At 51.7% G+C, this 22,287-nt stretch overlaps 1 protein-coding gene across 1 annotated transcript; it reads left to right on the top strand.

Annotated features, from left to right (window-relative positions):
* The first annotated feature begins 238 nt into the window (after positions 1-238).
* Positions 239-10,376, top strand: LOC106494083 (olfactory receptor 14A16-like). The gene is made up of 2 exons (XM_067317338.1): positions 239-1,212; positions 10,335-10,376. Exons 1-2 carry the CDS (start codon positions 298-300, stop codon positions 10,374-10,376), a joined length of 957 nt encoding a protein of 318 aa, XP_067173439.1. The 5' UTR covers positions 239-297.
* Positions 10,377-22,287: the final 11,911 nt, after the last annotated feature.

Genomic DNA, 22,287 nt, shown 5'->3' on the forward strand with positions numbered 1-22,287 from the left:
CTGTATGTCAGAGCTAGTCAACTCCATTCCCTCCTTCCCACCACTGCACAGCCGGACTGACTGCTCTGCAGCCCATGGGCAGAGGCCCCTGCTCCTCACAGCACACTCAGCCAGTGCAAAGTGGAGCTCAAGCAAAGGAGCTGCACAAAGATCCTATCAGCAAAGAGAGATGCAATATGGGGAATTCAAAATGGGGGATTGTATGAGAACTGGAACTTTTTTTTTTTCTGGAAAAGTCTCTCCTAACTGTCACTGTCTTTTCCTCCTTGGACAGCCCTCTGTGCCCAGGGCAAGCAAATGTACAACAGGAGCTCCTTCAACGAGTTCCTCCTCCTGGTGCTCATGGACACACAGGAGCTGCAGCTCTTGCACTTCTCGCTATTTCTTGGCATCTACCTTGCTGCTCTCCTGGGCAACGGGCTCATTATCACAGCTGTAGCCTGCGACCACCGACTCCACACCCCAATGTACTTCTTCCTCCTCAACCTCTCCCTCCTTGACCTTGGCTCCATCTCTGTCACTGTCCCCAAATCCATGGCCAATTCCCTGTGGGACACAAGGGCCATTTCCTACTCAGAATGTGCTGCCCAGGTCTTTCTGCTTCTCTTCTTGCTATCAGCAGAATATTTTCTTCTCACTGTCATGGCGTATGACCGCTTTGTTGCCATCTGCAAACCCCTGCACTATGAGACCCTCATGGGCACTAGAGCTTGTGTCAAAATGGCAGCAGCTGACTGGGGAAGTGGTTTTCTCTATGCTGTCCTGCAAACTGCTAACACATTTTCACTATCACTCTGCCAAGGCAATGTCCTAGAGCAGTTCTTCTGTGAAATCGCCCAGATCCTCAAGCTCTCCTGCTCAAGCTCCTACCTCAGGGAAGTCGGGGTTGTTGTGGTTAGTCTTTGTTTATTCTTTGGGTGTTTCATTTTCATTGTGCTGTCCTATGTGCAGATCTTCACAGCTGAACTGAGGATCCCCTCTGAGCAGGGCCGGCACAAAGCTTTTTCCATGTGCCTCCCTCACCTGGCTGTCGTCTCCCTGTTTGTCAGCACTCTCACATTTGCCTACCTGAAGCCCCCCTCCATTTCCTCCCCAGTTCTGGATCTGGCGCTAGCCGTTCTGTACTCGGTGGTGCCTCCAGCAGTGAACCCCCTCATCTACAGCTTGCGGAACAAGGAGCTCAAGGAGGCACTGAGGAAACTAGTTCAATGGGTACAATGTCAGCCCCAATAACTATTCCATGTGCATCCACTCATCATTCACAGGGCATTTGACCTCAAGGCTATGTGTTGTTCATTTCTTTCTTTTTTTACTTTCCTCTGTTGCATTCTTGTAAAAAGGAAAAAAAGGTTTGGTTCATGCCACTTGTCCTCAGGAATCTCTCACTTGAATCTGACCAAGAGACCTTGTTGAAGCCAGAAGCCAGGCTTCCCTGTTCAACAGCAGAGGTGGGGGAACCTCAGAGCCTGCTACTCTGAGCTCACTCAGATGCCTTCATTGCGATGAGGAGAGTTTCCATTTGCAGTGTCTCTTTTGCACTGACACCAAGGAAGCTCAGGGGACAGAGCCAGGCTCAGATGAATAAAAATGGATTGAAACCATGGCTCCCATGTCCATTAGGAGAGCCCAGCATCCCTGGCTATCATCAAGGTTTTATCTCACACTGCTCTCCTGTGAGGGTGGAAGCCGGTTGTTACCTTGGGCTGGTCCCTTCCCTCTCCAGTGCTCCAAAACTACAAGTGGAGGAGAAGGAGAGGGGAGGGGAGTCAGGCAGCAGCTTGTGGGGGCAGACCCTGTCAGGTCCTGCCAGGACCATCCCCCCACTGCCACAGCAGGCATTTCCTCACTGCAGCCTTCGTGTGGTTGTTGCAGCTTTCCCAAGACATGTCCATCAATAGCAGCAGAAATTTTTCTTTTTAGAGTTGTTTTCTTCATTTCCATGCTGTCCTGTGCTCTGTTCTGGGTATATGGCCCAGTAGTTCTCATAACCTGGTAGTAGTAGGGTTGTGTTTCCATGTGCATGTGTCCTGTAAGTTCAGGCAGGACAAGGCAATGGGCACTCTTATGCCAGACCTGGCCTCCAGAATAACATTCCTATAATAAAAAGGGATCTCCTCTGTGACATGCCTGAAGTTTGGCCTTTCTTCAGAAGCTGGGGTTAAAATTATGCCCAAGGGATTGTACCACAGAAGGATTTGCTGTTCTGCTTGTGGGCTCCAGGGAATGAGTTCAGAGTCCCAGTGTGATCTGTTAGGGACCACAGGCTGCATCCAGGGCTCATTTCTCAGTGACCAGTGCCAGCAGCGATGGTGAATGATCTCTGAAATGCCTGCCTGTCAGGGCTTTCCTACAGGTGACAGTGCTGATGACAGATGTCCACCCTACTGGAGGAGAACCTGAGCCACCAGGAAAGCTGCTGTTGCAGTAGGGTGACTGTGGCCTTTGCCTCCCTCGCAAAAGGTCCCACACCACCCCCAGCAAGGAACAGGCTGTTTCTCCATCCCCGTGCTGCCTTCCCAGCAGGATGGGCACGCGAGGAAGGGCTCAGCCTGCCCTGTGCTCAGGGCCAGCTCCCCAGGGCTGGCACAGCTTGGTCTGAGGCACCTCCAGCTCCTCAGCCTCTGCTCCAGTACGACTGGCATAGGGACAAGAGCTCCTAGGGCAGGGCAGAACAAGCTTGGCTGGGAGAGTGTCAGGGGAAGATCCAAAGGTCCGTGGCTCAGCCTGGGGCTTTGAAAAATGCGCTCATGCACCCTGAGAGAGTCCATCTGCCTCGTCTACTCTGCCCTGTGCTCCTCTCCTGTCAGCCAAAGGAGAGTCCAGCATTGCCTGGGGACTCTCTTCTCCAGCCCCACACTGCCTTTTCCACCCCCAGCCTTTGCAGTTGCATGTGCCTGGTCTACCCACTTGCCTTCACCACAGTCACAGCTGCACTAGAAGCCCATGAAAATCCTGCTGCTCCTACACTCGAGCTGGCATCCACTCTGAATCTGCTGCCTAGCCAGCCACAAACGCATCAGCCATCCAGTGCCCAAGCCTTGCAGCTGAGGTCAGGAGTCTTCACCCTAATTTTCCTGCTCTTCTCCCTGCTCCCAGCATCACTGCTTTCCTGGGTAAGCTCTGCTTGAGGCCTTCAAGTTCCACCAGCATCCTAGCAGAGGCTGGGGGGTCTGAGCACTCAGGCCCCACCCAGCCAGGACTGTGCCCCATGAGGAGCTCAGCAGACAGCCATGCTCCCAGATCTGCAAGGGTCTGGGTGCACAAGACAGGCCATGCAAGGCTGGCCTTTTCTTCTCTGTCAGGATATGGTGACCAGCAGGAGGACAAAGCTGGCCATGTACCACCCCACAGCTGGGATGAGCAGCCAGCATTGGAAAGGGGCGATGTGAGGGGCTGGTCTGGGATGATGACCCTGGCACAGCTTCTCCAGTGTGTCCATGCAACACAAGGAACAACCTGGACTCTTCTCCTCTGCACCCTCCATGTCCTGGTGCCTTTCCTAGGAGACCTGCATTTGCCCTGCAAGCACACTGGTGAGTGCTCCCACACTGCCCATTCACACACAGTAGCTGAATGACAGCATTTTCCTCTCCTGGGCCTCTCCAGCCCAGCCAGTCCCTTACTGGGCTCTCCTCGCCTCTCCCACCCTCTCCCCAGCTCAGCCCAGCAGAGTAGCCCAGTCTGGGGTGGCCGCACAGCAGTGTCCACTGCAGGGTGCTGCAGAGCTCTGGGCACTCACACCACAGTCCCAGCCCCTGCCCAGGACAGCACCAGAGTTCTGGCCCCAGGGCTCCTCAGGCAGATCCTGCTGCCCTAGTGACAGAGATGCCTGCCCCGACCTGGTTCATACAGGAAAGGTTTTCTCCTTCTATTCCTCCCCTGCACACACACGCACCCCTGCTCTTCCCTTGGATGTCCCTGCTCCCCGCAGAGCCTTTCCCCACCTGAGTGCTGGCCTGGCTGGCTGTTCTTGTACTGGGCTTTGAGCTCATCCCCCCAAACCTGTGGACAACCCCAGAAAAGCAAGAGGCCCACTTAGGGTGCCATTTATTGGGTATATTCTTGACACCAACTTTGGAAGAGGAGTCCAGCCTCCTGGCATTGCACTGAGGACCGCCCCTTTCATTACGGTGGTGCTCAGGGAGGTCAGCTCTGATACAGGGGGTTGCACTGCTTGTTCCTGCCTGTAGTCACAGGAATGTGACTGTAGACACAGCAGTGCTGTCACCAAGGTACAACAGACCTCAGGGCTTACACAAATACCAGGGTGTCAGAGTCCAATACTCTCTGACCAGGTTCTCATAGATATTCCATGCATGGAGAGTGTTATGTCTAATTGCAAATTTACATTTTTGATGATATTTGACATTACACAGGATTTGGATTTAGCAGAGTGATACAGCAAAATACTGAAATCACAATGCATGTCTAAGTTACGCTTAGCAGAATATAGCAATTGTAATATAAGGTTGAGTCACAGTACAAATGTGATTCCTATTACTGGTCTTTATAACATGCTCACCATCATGACGTTGGGCATCCTCAATTGCCAGGAAGGAATACATGGGTTTAAAACACCTCAAGTCCATTGCTCTCTTCAAAGTTCTTTTGTTAGTTGTTCAGTTTTTATACTCTGTGTTGGGAAACCAGTAATTTACAATAGTTTAGGATGTGATTTAACTTAGTATTTCATTCATATGTACTATTCAATTTTTAAGACAGCAGAGGTTACGACAAATAACAAGACAGTGATCATTAACAGTAAGAGCACAGGATGTAACATCAACCACAATACACTGGTAGCTTTTGGTGACCAACCTTAAGGATACCATATCAATGATGCTTAGTAAGGTTGGTTTCCACTTTAGCTAGATGAATCAGTTCATTATTATCATATATTGTCTTTTATTTCTTCTAAGTGTTTTCCAGTTTCAGGCAGGTGTTGAGTAACCTTTGTGGATTGTTTGAGAAAGCTGTCTAATTGATGGAAGGTTACTCCAAGTGTTACTGATGTAATAAATGGTGCAAAAATAAGCCATCATTTGTTCAGTCATAGGAGAAGCTAAGCAAGTAAGCCTGCATGGTGATTTGGTCAAAAACGTGTATCACATTACAACAGCAAATTTTGCCTTACAGGTCTGTAGTACCCATTTCACTCTATTGCCAAAATCATGTGCAGCTTCCCATCCAGTGTGTTATTACATATAGTTACATTTAGACTTACTTTAGATCTTAGGGTTAGTGTAACGTTATTGCCTATTATCAGTCCTTGACCTCATGCTATTACAGATGGTATTCCTCCTGTAACTGCAGTTTTAAAAATGGCTTGTAACTTCAATAGCTGACTTGTCCCATGGGTAATGTGGAAAGGCAGAACCTGCTAGAAACAGGTTTCAGGTGTCTGTTGCAGTTATCAGTGTTCCCATGGTGAGAAGGTAACACCACATTTTCCTGCAAGAGAAGACACCTAGGTCTGGGACATAATCCAGCCTTCACTTATAGTTAACTTATTCCCTTTAGCATTTGCAGCATCCCATGCTTCGTTCCTTATTAAACAGCAGAGTCACACAGATTGATCCCTGAGTTGGATTATAACCACAACCTTATCTCCAGGACTTTGAGAGTTTCACTTCTGCTTTAACATGAATTCATGCAGCTACTGACAAAACACCTTATCTATGGGACTTCCCACAAGGGTGTGTTACTTATTTAGCTGACTTACGACTTCCCACAAATGGGATCACTTAGAATTATTCTACAAGAGAAGAGTCACTCTTGTGTAGCTGTTGTTGTTTTCTGTCCATTCTGTCTTTTTACTACCCCATTACTTTGAGGTCAATATGGTAGGTGGAAAGTCCACTGAACTCCATTTGAAGCACACCAAGTTTGCATTTTATTCTTCAAAGGTGATCCATTATCAGATTGTATTTCTCTGGGCAAGGGAAAAGCAGCAAGCCACCAGTTCAAACCAGCAGGCTGACCAGGGCCCCTTTCCCGAAATATCTCAGTGAGCAGCCCCCAAGCCAGGCACAGCCGGTCCCACCACACTGCCAGCCTCATGGGGCTCAGACCTAGCATCTGCACCAGTGTCTAGAAGCCTGTGTCAGTGTGTTCAAGGCACAAAATGCTCTCCAGTGTCCAGAGCTCCTTGACAGCTGGCCCAGCCAGTGGGATGGGACAGGCAAGGATGGGGCAGTGCCTGTTCAAGTTTCTCAGGAGGGAGTCTGTGCACTGATCCTGGACAGGGACAGGGAGGTCTTTCAGGAAGGAGCCTTTGAGCATCCCTAGCGAAAATCTGGGCTGAGGCCCCTCAAGACCTTAATAACCAAGAGACAGTACAAGGCAGAGGGTGGCTCAGGATGTGGCAGATGCATTTGGGTGACTGCAGTTCTGGAGGAAACAGGCTGTGAACTGAGAAAGGGACTCCCTTCAGCACAACACTCCCGACTCCACCTTTGCCCCTAGATGTGTTTGATACCCAGGGTCTTGGATGGAGGAACAGGCCAGGGGGGATCCTAATGGCTCTGTGGCACCTTTGGCACCGGTGCCCAAGCAGCCCCTCCTGTGAGTTCTGCTGGGTGCCAGGCACCAACAGTAGCCACTGGCAGTGCCCATGGGGAAATTGCTGCCATGCTGGGAGGAGGCAGGTGGGACACAGGACTCCCTGTGTGCTGACAGCAGGGAGACTGGCTTATGGAGAGCTGGACCGGATCCATCAGCCAGGAGCGATGGTGGCAGTTCTGGGGACAGCTCCCTGCCACCTGCCAGGCTGCTCCCTGCCCCAGGGAAGACACTGCTGTCAATGAAAAGCTCCAGGGGAAAAAAGAAACCTTCCAACTTGGTCTTGAGCCAAGGGAAGAGACAGATGCTATAGTTGAACTTTCAGCAGAGAGGTGGGATGCCTCTCCTCTGTCCTCCCTTCTCCCCCCTAGAAAAGGGGCTGATGACAGATGGGAGCCCGCTCAGAAGTGGGGTGATGCTGCTACTTGCCACCCCCTTCCCCACACCGAGAGCTGGCTTCATCCCTCTCCCTGCAAATGCCTCTTTTCCTTTTTCAGGCTCTGAAGGGGGCCAAGAGGGCCACATCAGATCGCTGGACAGAGCAGGACATGGTGAACAGTGGCTTCGGTGGCCAGGTATCACCTAAGCACACAGCTGACGCCATGGACCTTGGCAGGAGGGGCTTTGGTGGGGCTCTGCTGCTAGGTGCAGGTCCTGGGCTCCTGGGGGGAGCACGATGTCAGGTTCAGCTCCTGCACCAGAAAAGCTTAATCACAGCAGCCATGGCCCAGGCAGAGAAGGAAATCAACTTTCCTTCTCTTACGGCCCTGCCAACCAGACTCACCCTTTTCCTCCCTTTCCCCTTTGCCTCACTCTGAACCCACCTTCAGACCAGGCTTGGGGCAGGCATGTGGTACATGCACTCCTTCCCCAAAGAACAAGCTGCCTTCACAGCTGGGGCCTGGACATGCTGCTCCCACATTATGCTCCTGTAAAAATGCCACAGAGACTGTGCTGCTGGCATGGTATTCAGTCCCATGTGCCAGCCAACTCAGCTCTGATGCAGGGAGTCCCACAGCCAAGGTGTCTGTTGTCCTCCTAGGGTTTTGCAGCCTCCCTCCTTTGGGCTCCTGTCAGGACAATGGACTGCTGCCCTGAAGCAGGGGGAAAAAATGAGGAAAGTGAGAGGCCACTGTCAGACCAAGGAAGCTAAGAAAGTGAGAGCCTGCATACAGCAGCCATCAGGCATACATGGGGCTGCAACAGCCTCCCAGCCACTTCTGCCTTTTCCCCAAGCCCAGCTGACCCCCAACACTGCTCACAGGACAGGGACAGACCAGGGTTGGAAGTGAGGGGCGATGCAGGGCTCCTGCTCAGCACCCACAGCCAGGGCAGGGACTTGCCCTTATGCAACCTGTGGTTAGGGGTTGCAAGACAGGCCCGGCGCTGGCATGCTCCAGGCTGCTCCTTCTCCCAAGGGCCATGTCACATGGTAGCCTGGGCCATGCTCCACCAGGCCCTAGTGCCAAGGTCGTGCTGCCGCCTGCGTGGTGGCAGTGGGCCTCAGAGGGATGTGCAGGGATCACTCTGGGCTCCTTCCCCAATGCTGATCCCAGCACATGTGACTGCAGGACACAGTGAACCCTGAGCCAGCCTGCATCAGGAGCCCACATCACTGTACTGCTGACCTTTGTCAGACCACGGCAAGGAGGTGCACCAAAGCCTGCATGGCTCTGGGGGGGGGGGCACCCTGCACCCCGCTCCCCACCACTGCTGGCAAAAGGGTCCCCTCGGGAGGGAGCAGTGGTGGAGAGGAGCGCTGGAGGGACGGCTCCTGCCAGCAGAAAGCTCAGCCATGGGCACTCCCCGTACATTGGGCTGGCATGCACCGGTAACACAGGCAGGAGAGTGCACCAGCCACCACCAACTTCACCAGTCCCTTCCCCTAGCATAGAGCACTGAACACAGCCAGAGGGAGAAAACAGATTATTTGATTAAAGCAGCTGCAAATGGACTTTTATAATGCTGCTCAGAGTTTTAGCAGTCTGGGAACAGGGGGCTCAATCTCCTGTGTAAAATACTGGAAAGTGCTGGGATGGCACCCAAAGACAGATTGATGCACAGGACAGTACTGTCTTGTGTGTTCTGACACCTGGCAAAGCAGACAGGGCAGGTGTTGAGCTCCAGCCCTTCCTGTGCAGCACCAGCTTCTACTTCTGCTGCAATTCAGCACAAATGGACTCCTATGAGGCTTGTTCTGAGGAGTGTCCTGGTTGGAAATGCTCTCTTGGGAGAATAACTTCCCTGTAAAGACACTAACAGGGACCTAAGCTTTTTGCTGCCACCAAAACAAAGGGCCTGCAGCCCTACTTGATCCTTCTTTTGGCAAACCCAGGAATTTAAGTCAGAAACAACTGTTGTAACCTCCAATGTGTCATTGTCTTTAGCCTCAAAAGATGGGCGGTGTTGGATTTTGAGTCTTCAGGGACCACCAGGAAGACAGTGCATAGCCAGCAGTCATCCCCCACTGCAATCCACAGTTGCCACTTGGGTCACTAGAGAGAAAAAGGAAATCTAGGCTATGGCAGAGGGGAGAGCCAAGATGCAGTGCAGAAGGGCTATAAGGCAAAAGGTTCATAAGGCAATAGGGTCTCAATCCTGGAATATACTAAATGCATATTTATAATAGATACAGTTCTGTGTAAATCGTATAGTAGCTGTCTGACAGACTAAACTACACTGTAAGCTATATACTGTTAGTCTGCATTAGCACAAGTATATAATAATAAATATATAAATTAAAAGTGTATGATGTTCTCCATGGGGAGCTGAGTGATGCTGCTGGGGAGGCCCTGGGCAGAGAGCTCTGTGTAACCTGGGAACCCATCAAACACTGCCAGGTCCCTCTTCCAATGTCTCCTGGGACTGGGGTGGGGAGGAAGTAGCAGGATCCCACGGCAGGACCTGGTCTCTACTGCCTCCTCCCTGCCCAGTCCCAACAGCCACCTGAGCTGCAGCAAGGCACCATGAGGGTTTCGGGGGGATGTGGGAAGACTCCCCAGCCCTGAGTGCAGCTGGCTTTATGCCCCCAGCAGGCAGGAGGGTGCATGGTCACTGGGGCTGGCAGTGGATGGGAAGCCATCCCTATGGGGCTGGGTGCCAGGGACCTTTGTTGCACTGCTGTGCCCCACAGCTGAGCACTGGCACCCTGGGAGCTGGCACCTGGCTGGGCCGCGGGGGCCTCCTGTGCCCCCAGTCCTCTGGTCAGGGTCTGCTCCCTTTGGGGCCCCTCATCTGCCCTCCCGTGCAGCCCATGACCCCCCCATTTCCTTCTGGAGTTTCATCAGTGTTTAGCAGAATTTGGGGCAAAGTGACATTGTCTTAACAATGATCTTAATATTGATCTTAATATTCCTCTATGAATGTTAAGAAAATGCTATAACCATCAATTACATATGTGAATAGTCATCAATTTAAATAAGTACATGGAAATGAAAATGTTGTTATTATTTTCAAAAGTCATTTCAAAGTATTTTTTGAAAGAGCTTGTTCTACCATACCACCAAGCTTATACTTTCCAGAGGGCACTTCAGGGGGCTTCGATGATTATTTTGCTCTTTCTTGCTCCAGCAGAGGTTGGGCTCAGTGCTGATGGAGAGGGAAGGACTTGGTAGGGGGCGAGAGCTTCCTTGGGGGCTCCTCGGATAACATCCCACCACCTCCATCTGTCCATCCCTCAGTAGCATGTCTGCAGGAGAAGGCAATGGGAAACCACTCTGTCACTGGGCTGCTCCATCCCGATGTTCAGTGAGGTGATGTGGAGCTGTGGAGAGGCCACAGTACATGCAGACAGATTGGCTGTGAACCTGAGCTAAGCCCTGGCAAAATTGGGACACAAATTAGGGCTGTAACTTGCACTGGGGAAGAGGGATATACTGGGATACGAGCAACATGGCTGCATCGTACTGTGGAAAGGCACTTAGTGCTCCATACAACACCAAATATGCAGTAGGTGAGCCCTGATCCCCCCTACAGCACCCTCTCAGTGCCTTTTGGAAAAACCCAGATCTCTACGTGTGCCAGCAAAGACACTCTAGGTGGCAAAATATCTCCCCTTGGATCACCTTTTCCCCTGGCTTGGGACTGGTGCTATTGGAGTAGGCTCAGCTGACTGGCAAAGTCTAGGGTTGGGATTGGGAAAGAGAAAGCCTCGAGCTCCCAAAAGGCACATGGAGGCACCTGAGTACTTGACAACTTCTACCCTGACAAGCGCACTCGAACTTGCCACTGTTGCAAGCGTGTCTCTTCCAGTGTTGACATCCACAGAGGTTTCAGAGCTGTGCTCTGGCAGGAGGTCAGATGAAGGTATGGCTTCAGTGGTTACAGAGTGGGGTGAGGCTTCAGGAAGGGCTGGGGTTTGGCTTATGGTTTCTGGTAATCACCTAAAGTATGTTTTAGAGTTTGGGGTTAGAGGACTGGATTAGGGCCAAAGTTTGGGGCTTACATAATAAGGCTAGGCATAAGAGCTAGGGATTAGGTCACTGTTGGGGGAAAAGTTAGGGGAAGGTGTTAAGGGTTAAGGGAACTACAGGCCAGTCAGCCTCACCTCGATTCCTGGAAAAGTGATGGAACAGCTCATCCTCAATGTCATCTCTAAGCATGTGAAGGATAAGAAGGCGATCAGGAGTAGTCAGCATGGCTTCACCAAGGGGAAATCATGCTTAACCAATCTGAGGGCCTTCTCTGATGGAATGACTGGCTGGGGAGATGAGGGGAGAGCAGTGGATGTTGTCTACCTAGACTTCAGCAAGGCTTTTGACACTGTCTCCCATAACATCCTCATAGGCAAGCTCAGGAAGTGCGGGATAGATGAGCGGACAGGGAGGTGGATTGAGAACTGGCTGAATGGCAGAGCTCAGAGGGTTGTGCTCAGTGGCGCAGAGTCTGGTTGGCAGTCTGTAGCTAGCGGTGTCCCCCAGGGGTCAGGACTGGGTCCAGTCTTGTTCAGCTTCTTCATCAGTGACCTGGATGAAAGGACAGAGTGCACCGTCATCAAGTTTGCCGACAACACAAAACTGGGAGGAGTGGCCAATACCCCAGAAGGCTGTGCTGCCATTCAGAGAGACCTGGACAGGCTGGAAAGATGGGCAGAGAGGAACCTCATGAAGTTCAAGAAAGGCAAGTGCAGGGTCCTGCACCTGGGGAGGACTAACCCCATGCACCAGTACAGGTTGGGGGTTGACCTGCCTGAAAGCAGCCGTGTGGAGAAGGACCTGGGAGTGCTGGTGGACACCAAGTTAAGCATGAGGCAGCAATGTGCCCTTGTGGCCAAGAAGGCCAATGGTATGCTGGGGTGCATGAGGAAGAGTGTTGCCAGCAGGTCAAGGGAGGTGATCCTTTCCCTCTACTCAGCCCTGCTGAGGCTACATCTGGAGTACTGTGTCCAATTTTGGGCTCCCCAGTACAAGAGAGACATGGAACTGCTAGAGAGAGTCCAGTGGAGGGCTACAAAGATGCTTAGGGGACTGGAGCATCTCTCTTATGAGGAAAGGCTGAGAGAGCTGGGCCTGTTTAGCCTAGAGAAGAGAAGGCTGAGAGGGGAGCTTACCAATGTATACAAGTATCTTACAGGAGGATGTCGAGAGGATGGGACCAGACTCTTTTCAGTGGTGCCCAGTGATAGGACAAGAGGCAACGGGCACAAACTGAAACACAGGAAGTTCTGTCTGAATATCAGGAAAAATTTCTTTACTGTGAGGGTGACTGAGCACTGTAACAGGTTACCAGAGAGGTTGTGGAGTCTCCATCCTTGGAGATATTCAACCCCCCCCCCCACCCCGGATGCGATACTGTACAATGTGCTCTAGGTGGCCCTGCTTGAGCATGGGTGTTGGACTAGTTGATCTCCAGCGGTCCCTTCCAACCTCAACCGTTCTGTGATTCTGTGGGGAGAGGGGATGGGAGATGGGGCAGCACAGGGGTGGCGGCAGGTTGGCAGGGGCAAGGGGGCAGTGGGGGGGGTGGCTGCATAAAGGGGTCGTAGCCAGTGTTTCTGCAGTGCAGAGGCTGTCACATTCACCTCATGTGCAAAAGTCCTGTGCTGACCCCAGGCAGAAACAGGCCTCTTCCCTAGTGCCCATGCCACCCTCCCAGCAGGACAGGGACATACGAGAAGGTGCTCAGGATCAGCTCCCTGAGGCTGGCACAGCTTGCCTGAGGGACCTCTTGGTCGTTGACTTCTGCTCGGCCATGGCTGGACCAGTGAGAAGAGCTTGTGGGGCAGGGCTGGGAGAGCTCTCCCGGGAGTTTCTCTTTTGCAGTGTAGCAGTGAGGAGCATCCTGGCTCCCATTTGTGCCCTGTCCTTGTGCCCATCGAGACCTGTTGCCCCTCACACAGCCCCATGGCATCACTATGCAGACTCTACACAGGGCAGGGTGTTCAGGTGTGGGGAAACATCCCCCTGGCATGGTCCCCACAACAGCCCTCGGTACCTTGTCCCCCGCAACCCTCCTGCTTTGGCAGTCTTCCACAGCGCACAGCCCAAGCCCAGCTCCAGCCATGTCCCATGAGGGGGTTAGTGCACAGCCATCCTCTGGGGTCTGCCAGGGTCTCGGCCAGGAGAGAAGCTGTGCGGGGCTGGTCATTGCCCTCAATACAGGTACTGAGCACAGCAGGACGGAGCTGGCCACACAATAAAATACACCCATAAACCTGAAACCCTCAGGGACACCTCCCCAGTTGGTCCATGCAACTAAGAGCACAGACCGGCCTCCTCTCTTCTGAGCCTGGCATGTCTTGGTTCCTCTCCATGAGACCTGGCTCTGCACCACAAACCCACCAGTGTGTGTCCTCACCCTGCCTGTTCAGACAGCTTAGCTAACATTGGTGCTTTCTTCTGGGCCCTTTCAAGCCCAGCCTAGCCCCTCCTTGGCTCTCCCCACCTCCCCTGCCCTCTCCCCCACCTATCCAGCAGAGTACCCCAGGCTAGGGGTGGCTCTGCAGCAGTGCCTGTTGCAGGGTGCTGCAGAGCTCTGGGCACTCACACCACAGCCCGACCATCTTGTGGGTATGGCAGCCCCGGGAGGCAGGGGTGTGTGTCAGCTGCCCCATCAACCTCCAAGCTGGAACTGGCCCCAGTGGCACAAGGAGACAGGGGACAGTGACACTCTGTTTCCCTTGTTCTTGTGTCTAGGAGCCTCCTACCCCCAGACTGCCTGCAGCCCCTGTGCCATCTCCTCTTTCCAGGACAACACAAGAGTTCCTGCCCTGGGGCTCCTCTGGCAGCTCCTGCTGCCCCAGAGACACAGTAGCCTGCCCTTAGTTGACATATAGAGAAACAGATTTCTTTTTCTCATATACTTCACCTTTCAAACACAAAATTGCTCCTTTCCTCTCCTCCAGGGATGTCCCTGCTCCCTGGAGAACCTTTCCCCAGATGAGTGCATCAGTGCTGGCCTGCCCAGCCATTTCTGGACCCTCCCCTGTGCTCTCCGCGGGGCCCCAAGCTGCTGGTGTTGCTCTGCAGAGCAAGCAGGCTGTGGTGCCCCAGGGCCCTGAAGTGACTCCACAGTGGCCATGGTGGTCAGAGTGGGAAGTGGACCCAGCTGGATGGCAGCATTGCACCTGACAACCCCCTACCAAAGGGTCTGTGACTGTGGATGATGCTCTGAGCAATTGCAGGGCATTTCAAATGGCTCAGGCTGTGTTCAGGTGTGTCGCCAGATCCAGACCATGGGTTTTCATTGAAGGTGCCATGAACCAATATCTGCAGGCTCCCTTTCCTCTGCCTGCAAGGTCTCCACTGTGGGCAATTGCTACCAGCCATGTCATATGGGAGACAGTCCCAGGCAGATATCGCTTGACCATTCACCACTGTCGGGAGCACTGGTAACCCATGGCTGCATCCAGCCCTCATTCCCTAAAACATTAGTCCATGGGCTCATCACCTTGAGCCCATGTAGCTCCCCAGAAAAGCAACTAGTCCTTTCATGGTGAAAGTCCTTGAGTGCATTCTTGGCTCCAGTTTTGGAAGAAGAGCCCAAACTTCAAGTATTGCACTGAGGAAATCCCCTTTTATTACAGAGAGGCCAGCTATGAAACTGCTAGACACGTTTACAGAAGGCCTCTGGATCAGAAAGACAGGGTTCACACCTCTGGAGAAGTGGGATGAATTCAAACATTTCTGCACAAACACCATTATCACAGAGAGAACGGCCAAAGCACAAGAGTTATCCATGAAAATTACAAATCACTTGTGAAGAGGAATGGGTAGCTTACTGCTGCTGAGCTAGTACCAGTTAAATCATTTTTTCAGTGCATCCTTGAGTTCCTTGTTCCTCATGCTGTAGATGAGAGGGTTCACTGTTGGAAGCACCACTGAGTACAGAATGGCCAGCACCATATCCAGAGCTGGGGAAGAGAAAGCAGGGAGCTTCAGGTAGGCAAACATGACAGAGCTGATGAACAGGGAGGCCAAGTGAGGGAGGCACATGGAAAAGGCTTTGTGCCAGCCCTGTGCAGAGGGGCTCCTCAGCACAGCAGTAAATATCTGCACGTAGGACAGCACAGTGAAAATGAAACACCCAAAGGCTAAACAGACACTAATCACCAGAACCCCAACTTCCCTGAGATAGGAGTCTGAACAGGAGAGCTTGAGGATCTGGGAAACTTCACAGAAGAACTCGCCCAGAGCATTGCCTTGGCAGAATGTTACTGAAAATGTATTAGCAGTGTGCAGCATCGCATTTGGAAAATTACTGCCCTGGGCAGCTGCTTCCATTTTGGCACAAGCTCTTATGCTCATGAGTGTGCTGTAGTGCAACAATTTGCAGATGGCAATATAATAGTCGTAGGCCATGACTGTGAGAAGAGAATACTCTGCAGAAATGAAAAAGCCAAACAAAAAGACTTGGACAGCACATCCTGAGTAGGAAATGGCCCTGATGTCCCACAGGGAATTGGCCATGGATTTGGGGACAGTGGTGGCGATGGAGCCAAGGTCAAGGAGGGAGAGACTGATGAGGAAGAAGTACACGGGAGTGTGGAGGCGGTGGTCGTAGGCTATGGCTGTGATGATCAGGCTGTTGCCCAAGAAGGCAGCCAGGTAGATGCGCAGGAAGAGCGAGAAGTGCAAGAGCTGCAGCTCCCCCGTGTCTGTGAACGCCAGGAGGAGGAACTCATTGAGGGAGCTGCTTTTGGACATTTGTTCCCTCTCAGTCTGGGGCACTGTCCAAAGAGGAAAAGGAATTGACAAGTTAGGACAGGCTTCTCTGAGCAAATCCCATTCCCCACATCATAGTCCCCCCATATTGCCTCTCTCTTTTGTCTTGTTCAGCTCCCTTTTCTGACCTCCTGTTTGTCCTGGCTGAGTGTGCCATGCAGAGCAGGGAACTCTGTCTGTGGGCTCCAGAGGAGTCAGTCCTGCTCTACTGGGGTGTGTAAATGGAGGTGTCAGACTGTCCTGTGTAATTTGTAGGGACACCTGGGAATGGGTGCCGTGAACTGAATGAAGGGAATTTGGTCCATTGAACCAGGGGGAATATTCTCTTTTATCTTTGTTAGAAACAAATGCAGCACTCATGCCAGCTGTCTTGGAAAGAGAAGATCCTTGTGAGGGATTCATCTCCTGCCACCTTGCCCTCCTGAACAGAGGTATCTGTATCTCAATCAGTCCCAGCAGCTCCCACTCTAGCAAGTGAGAGAAACAGTGAAGTGAAGGCAGGGGGTGACCTGACCTTTTCTACATGTCTCTGTTCCACTGAGATGGACCCTGTCCTCACATCAGTTTATCATCTGCACTTTTTATTCAGACACTGTAGTGGAAGTGGGAATCTATTCCTTAACTGCAGCTCCACCCCACACCTTAAGAGCAGAGAGAGCAAGAGCAGAACCAGATCAGCACAGAGAAGTAAAAAAACAAGGAGCAATACTGTGACCCTGCTACCAAAGGGAAAGCAAGGAGAAAGAGACAAAATGGCACTCAGGAAAGCTTTAACCTTACGAGCTATGCACACCACTTCCCAGATGGCAGTCAGTCTCAGCCCCTTTGCTGTGCAGTGGGAAATGGGCATGTTGCAGGAGAGATGCCCCTCTCCTCTGCTGGAACCCAGGCTGCCAAAGAGGGTCTCATGCCCTGGACCCCTTGGCCTTGAGGGCAGAGGCTCTACTGGGTGGGACAGGAGACACAGGGGACTTGCTCAGAGGAAGAGTGGATGACAGGGAATTTTCCAAATTCCCCCTCCCCTTCAAATTCCCCCTTGATTCAGAGGAGTTAATCAATACCTCTAATGCCCCCTGAGAAGTCCCTGGGATGGAATGGGATTCAGTTCCCTCCCATGCACTCCACAAACTCATAGGAGGTGGGATTTCCTTGCCCAGGTTTTAGTGTGCACAAAATGGATTTCTGCATGCGAGCTCCTTGTCTAAGCTCTCACTGTAATTGAGATGGAAGGAGGGAGTCCACTATACACACACAAACACCTTCTGACATCTGAGGTGCCAGAGTTGGTCCAAGACATGTGCAAGTGTCTGCTTGCTCTAATGGAACAACTATGAGACCCACAACCTTCCGGAGCATGAGCTGGGGACCAGGTGGAGAATCTCCTTGGCCATTTGAAATGATGCTCGATGCCTACTATGACCCCTAGAGCTCTACTCACTAAGAAGCTCAGACCTATACAAATCCAGACATTGCAAATAGCTTATGTAATTCAGTGCAGACACTTGATTTAATGCAATGACAATAGGCCTGCAGGGCCATGTCAGATGCATGGGCTCTCCAGAACAACCACCATGTTTCTAGCAGACACAGCACGGGACCTAGAAGAAAACCATGCCCTTTCAGAGAAATTTTTGAGAAAACAGCCCAGGGCATCTCAGATTTCCCACCTGTTCCCAAACAATGGATTCCCACCACTGCCTTTAGGCAAAGTCCATCCCATTTACAACCAAGCATGCTGCCAAGATGGAAGGCACATCACACCAAGGTCTCCACACATATGCTTACACTCAAACCATGCCAGCTCTCCTCTCCCTAAACCTTTTCTGATTCCCAGTGCTATGAACAGGGACTGTGCTAATGATGCAGCCACAGGGTGGCTGGATGGCAGGCTGTTCAAACCCCAAAACCAAACACCTCTTCTGCCATAGTTGCACAGCACAGCTCTGTTTCTTTCTGGCCTTGGGTGCTGCAGGGCTTGATTTCTTAGTAGACCCCTCATATCATCATTACATTCCCATCTGCTATCTACACCAGCATACCTTTGCTCTGAAGTTGGGCCTTTGCATACACAGTGTCCTTGGCTCTTGGAAACAGGTTTCAGTGTGGCAAGTCTGCGCTCAGCCCTGATGCCACAGGTGAGGTTCTGCAGCCCAAATTTACACAAATACACAAAGTCCGGGGCATAAACAAGAGGAAGTGGAGATGTCACAGAACTGCAAATTTTTTAAACAGCCTTAGGAAGTCTGGGGATCACAGACTCTTTCTCATAGGGGGAACTTGAATCTCCCTGACATTCATTGGGAGGGCAAAATAGTAGGGTGCAAACAGTCCAGAAGGATTCTGCAGGTTGTGGAGGACAACTTCCTAGCACAGTGAAGCAAGAAAGGTCAACCAGGGTGACACGTTCTTGGACCTGGAACCTGAAAACAAGGAAGAACTGATCAAGGATGTGATTCATAATCAGTGTCAGCCTTGCCTGCAGTGGCCATAAGGTAGTGGAGTTCCTGATCCAGAGGGGAGTGAGGAATAAGAATAGCAGAGTCCAGACTCTGGATGTCAGAGGATCAGTCTTGGGCCTACTGAGGGAACTGGTAGGGGGATCCCATGGGAGGCAGCTCTGAAGAACAGAGGAGCTCAGGAAAGCTGGCAGGTCTTTAAGGACAGCATCCTCCAGCTCAATAACGGCCCATACTGATACTCAGGAAAACAAGTAGACGTCTCAGGAGACAGGGTGGCTAAACAGGGAACTCACAACTGAGCTCCAGATAGAAAGGCAGCACACAGGAAAGGGAAGCAGGGAGAGGCTGAAAAGGAGGAATTTAAAAATATTGTTCAGGGAAGCAGGGAAGCAGTTAACAAAGCCAAAACTCCTGTAGGACTGACATTTGCAAGGGATGTCAAAGGCTCAAAGATGACCTGCTATTGCTTCATTAACAGTAAAAGCATAAACAAGGAAAACATGGGCCCATGCTGAATGGGGCAGGGAATCTGGTAACAGCAGATGCAGATAAGTCTGGGGAACTCAATCCCTTTTCTTCAGTCCCCACCAAGGAGGTCTCCCAGGCCATCATGCCCAAAGTCAGGACTCCCAAGGAGAAAAAGAATACAGCAGTGCCTGAGGGTTGAGTCAGGCATTAATGGCAAGAACACAAGTCTACAGGATTGGATGGGCTGCAGCTGAGGATGCTGAGAGAGCTGGCTGCTATCTAGCAAGGCCACTCTCTATCATCTTTGAAAGCTGTGGAGACTCAGGGAGGTCCCAGAGACTGGAGAAAGGCAAACGTTGCATCCATCTTCAAAAAGGGCCACAAGGACAACCTGGGGAATTACAGGCTGTTCAGACTTGCTTTGATCAGGGGAATGTCATGGAGCAACTCCTCTCCAATCACATTTCTGGGTAAATGAAGGAGAAGAAGGTGACAGGGAACAGTCAGCATAGATTTACCGATGGTAAATCATGCCTCACCAACCCGATGGCCTTCTGTCTTAAAAGAACTGTATTTGTGGGTGAAAGAACAGTGAATGTCAGTTACCTCAGCTTTAGGAAGGCTTTTGACACTTTGTCCCACAGTATACTTGCATACAAATTAGGCACAACAGGTCAGGGTGAACCATCTACACACACACATTAACAGCGGACACAAGGAGCGTCAGAAACTTGGGGATTTGGCCAACAGAAACCTCATGGAGTTTTACAAGGAGAAGGGGCAGTCCTGCGCATGGGGAAGAATAACCCCGTGCATCAAGACCAGCTCAGGAGTAGCCTGAGGAGAAGGCTTGGGTGTTATGAGGGTTGTCACATGAGCCAGTGGTACATGCTTACTGTGAATAAGGCCACATGCATACAGGGCTGCATTAGGAGGAGGGTGGCCACGCAGAAAAGGGAAGTTATTATCCCCCTTTACTCAGCACTAGTGTGTCCCATTGTGGGGCTCCCAGGAGCTTTTTCTTTCTAGTGGGAGACAGCATGGGAAGGGTAAACAGCCCCAACTGCAGCTTGGGAAGTTCAAACTGGACATTAGGATGAAGAAATATCACTCAAAGGGTAGTGCTGTGGTGAAACAGGTCACCCAGAGGGAGTCTGTGATCAGCCCATGGCTTTGTGTTTCAAGAAAGAGCCAGGGAGGATGGAGAAATATCAGTGAAGGGAGGGAGATCATAGGGTGAGAGCAAGGTGGGGAAGCAGGCCAGGTGTCTACAGTCTGCAGGGGCACAGCAGCAGACGTTGGACAGTGTAGGACAGCCTGTGGTGGAGTCGGCCGAGGGCACTGGCAAGGCTGAATGGCCCTGACAGAACTAAGGTCTTTGTCCCCCTGGCTATGGATGTTGTCTCTGCCACTGAGGCTATCAGGACACACTAGGGCCTTGTTGCCTCCTTGCCCCCCAGGGAGCCCGGGAGGTCTTGTGCCATTGTCCTGCACTTGGTATTACACACCCCCACCTGCACACTGATGCCAGGAAAAGCCCTGGGCAAAGAATGAGGGAAAGGATATCCCTTCACAGGGGTTCGGTGTCCATGGTTGGTCATTTTGCTTGATAAAACATGTGAAGGGTGTTTTATCAAGGACCTGCATTTTGACTCATTCAGAAGTTTGTAAGATGACCGGCTCCCAGCTCTGCAGCTGCTGAAGCTTGAGAGCATCCCTGCAACCAGCCTTCCTGCTCTTCCTAGTCTCTGCACAGTCCTGGGGCAGATCTTGCAGAAGGGAGACTCCATCCCCCTTGAATACTGTCAGAGAGGTGGCTTTCTAAGTCACTGCAGAAGGAGTTGGTTTGCTTATTCAGCCTGTGGCACCCCATCTACGATGCTGGGAGCCCAGCACTGCACCCTGGGGTCTCTGCCCTTTCTCTCCCTTGTCTCCTGTGCATCTACCCAAAGTCTTGCCACTGCAGCAGGGGCATGGGAAGTGTTGCTTGAGAGAGCTCCCTTGAAGCTATGTGACGAGCGAGTAAAGAGTTAACAGGACTGTAGAAGCTTGCCAACTGATATGTGCAAGAACTGATATGCACAAAGCTGTGGAATAGAAGAATTAGCAAGACTAAAGAAGTCTACCACCTGATAAGGCTGGGAATCAAAACTGCATGAACCCCCAGGGAGGGCAGAAGCGACAGGGACCATATTGTGGTCTTGCCTCGCTAGCAGGGTCTTTCCAAGCAGAAAAACAAACAGTCCTGTGATTGTGAAACTCGCAAAGGTCATCAAAAGCAGTATTTGCCCAGAGCCCCAGCCGTATAAAAAGAGACTTGGAAGCTAAGAGAGTTTGAGCAGGGGACAGGAACGTGACCTGATCATCTTCTCCGCCTGGACCGTGAGTATTCCCCCCCCCCTCCTTTTTCCTGGGATGCTGGGTTAAGGTAACTCCTCGAGGTTGAGAGTCCTTTCACTAAGATCGTGAACAAGCTAGCTTTCAAGCAGTGTTTCCAATCAATAGCCCAGTAGCCGATGGGTGCATGGGAGAGAATGGATTTGGGTTATCCTTTCTAAATTAGTAATCGCATTATTTTAACGGGTGTTACCAATCCAAGAGCTTGTGTGAGGAAATAAACATATTTTTTTATTACGTTACTGTCTCAGTCGTTACTATGGAACCTTCATAGCGTGACACTATGAGACGTTGCGGAGCTGAAGGCCTGATGGAGGTTAGCCTGGGATGTGGCCTGCCCCCACAGCCCTCCCTGCTACCAGCCCAAGGGTCCAGGAAGGTCTCCAGGGAGAGCAGTGGGTTTGGTGTGGGTGGGATGGTAGACAGACTACTGAAAGATGGAACAAGCTTTAAGATCCCTGAAGGGCAAATCAGCAGGTCAGTATGGGAATGAACAAAGAGTAAGGGGAGGAGTTAGAATGTTGCAATGTCCAGATAGCATGCTGTAAAAGTGATGTTAGACATAGTCAATTTAATCAGGACATGTGGAAATGGAAAAGAGAGCCATACAGCTCCTGGGGGTCCTGGGCTGTGCCAGGGTCTGTGCTGCTCTTGGGGATCTTGGACCGGGATGTGTTTCTGTACAAAAGTCTGGAAAACCTTTGATGCAAGCCCCTAGAGAAGAGGGATTTTCCTGGGCGCTCAGAGCAACCCACGCAGGAAGTGGGGTGGTGCCCTGACTTCCCTGTGAGGTCCAGGTGCTGCTGGGCACTGCTCACGCACTCCCCACCGACACCCTTCGTGGTGGCTCCATGGCAAGGAGGGGGGACAGGAGGTAGTGGGCATGCATTGGGGCTCCTTGCCAACAGGCAGAGGAGCAGGGGCATGTTGGAAGGGAGTTTTGGGTGACAAGACAGGAAGAAAATCCCTCCTCCCTGGCTGGAGAAGTGATCTGAAGGCAAGGGGGCAAGCAAGATGGAAGGCTGCTGGATGAACACCATCAGCCAGGACCACAGTTCCTTGCTCCCAATGCTCCTGTGGCTCCCCAACAAGGGTAAGGGCTTTGGGAGCTCCTTCCCAAGGTGTCACACAGAAACTGTTAACTGCAAAACTGCTGTGGATCCTGGGCTGTGGGAGTGGCTGGACAGGGCTGGGGGCTGCCGTGAGAGTCCTGCCTGAGGGTCCCATCTGGCTTGGGTGAC

Source organism: Apteryx mantelli, unplaced genomic scaffold, assembly GCF_036417845.1.
Source record: "Apteryx mantelli isolate bAptMan1 unplaced genomic scaffold, bAptMan1.hap1 HAP1_SCAFFOLD_39, whole genome shotgun sequence".
NCBI lineage: Eukaryota > Metazoa > Chordata > Aves > Apterygiformes > Apterygidae > Apteryx > Apteryx mantelli.

What these genes read in the sequence shown, in the direction of transcription:
- LOC106494083 (XM_067317338.1), top strand. Translation starts at nt 298, where the DNA reads ATGTACAACAGGAGCTCCTTCAACGAGTTCCTCCTCCTGGTGCTCATG. An exon ending in TGAGGAAACTAGTTCAATGG is followed by an intron (nt 1,213 to 10,334) that starts GTACAATGTCAG and finishes AGCTGTGGAGAG; the next exon opens with GCCACAGTACATGCAGACAG.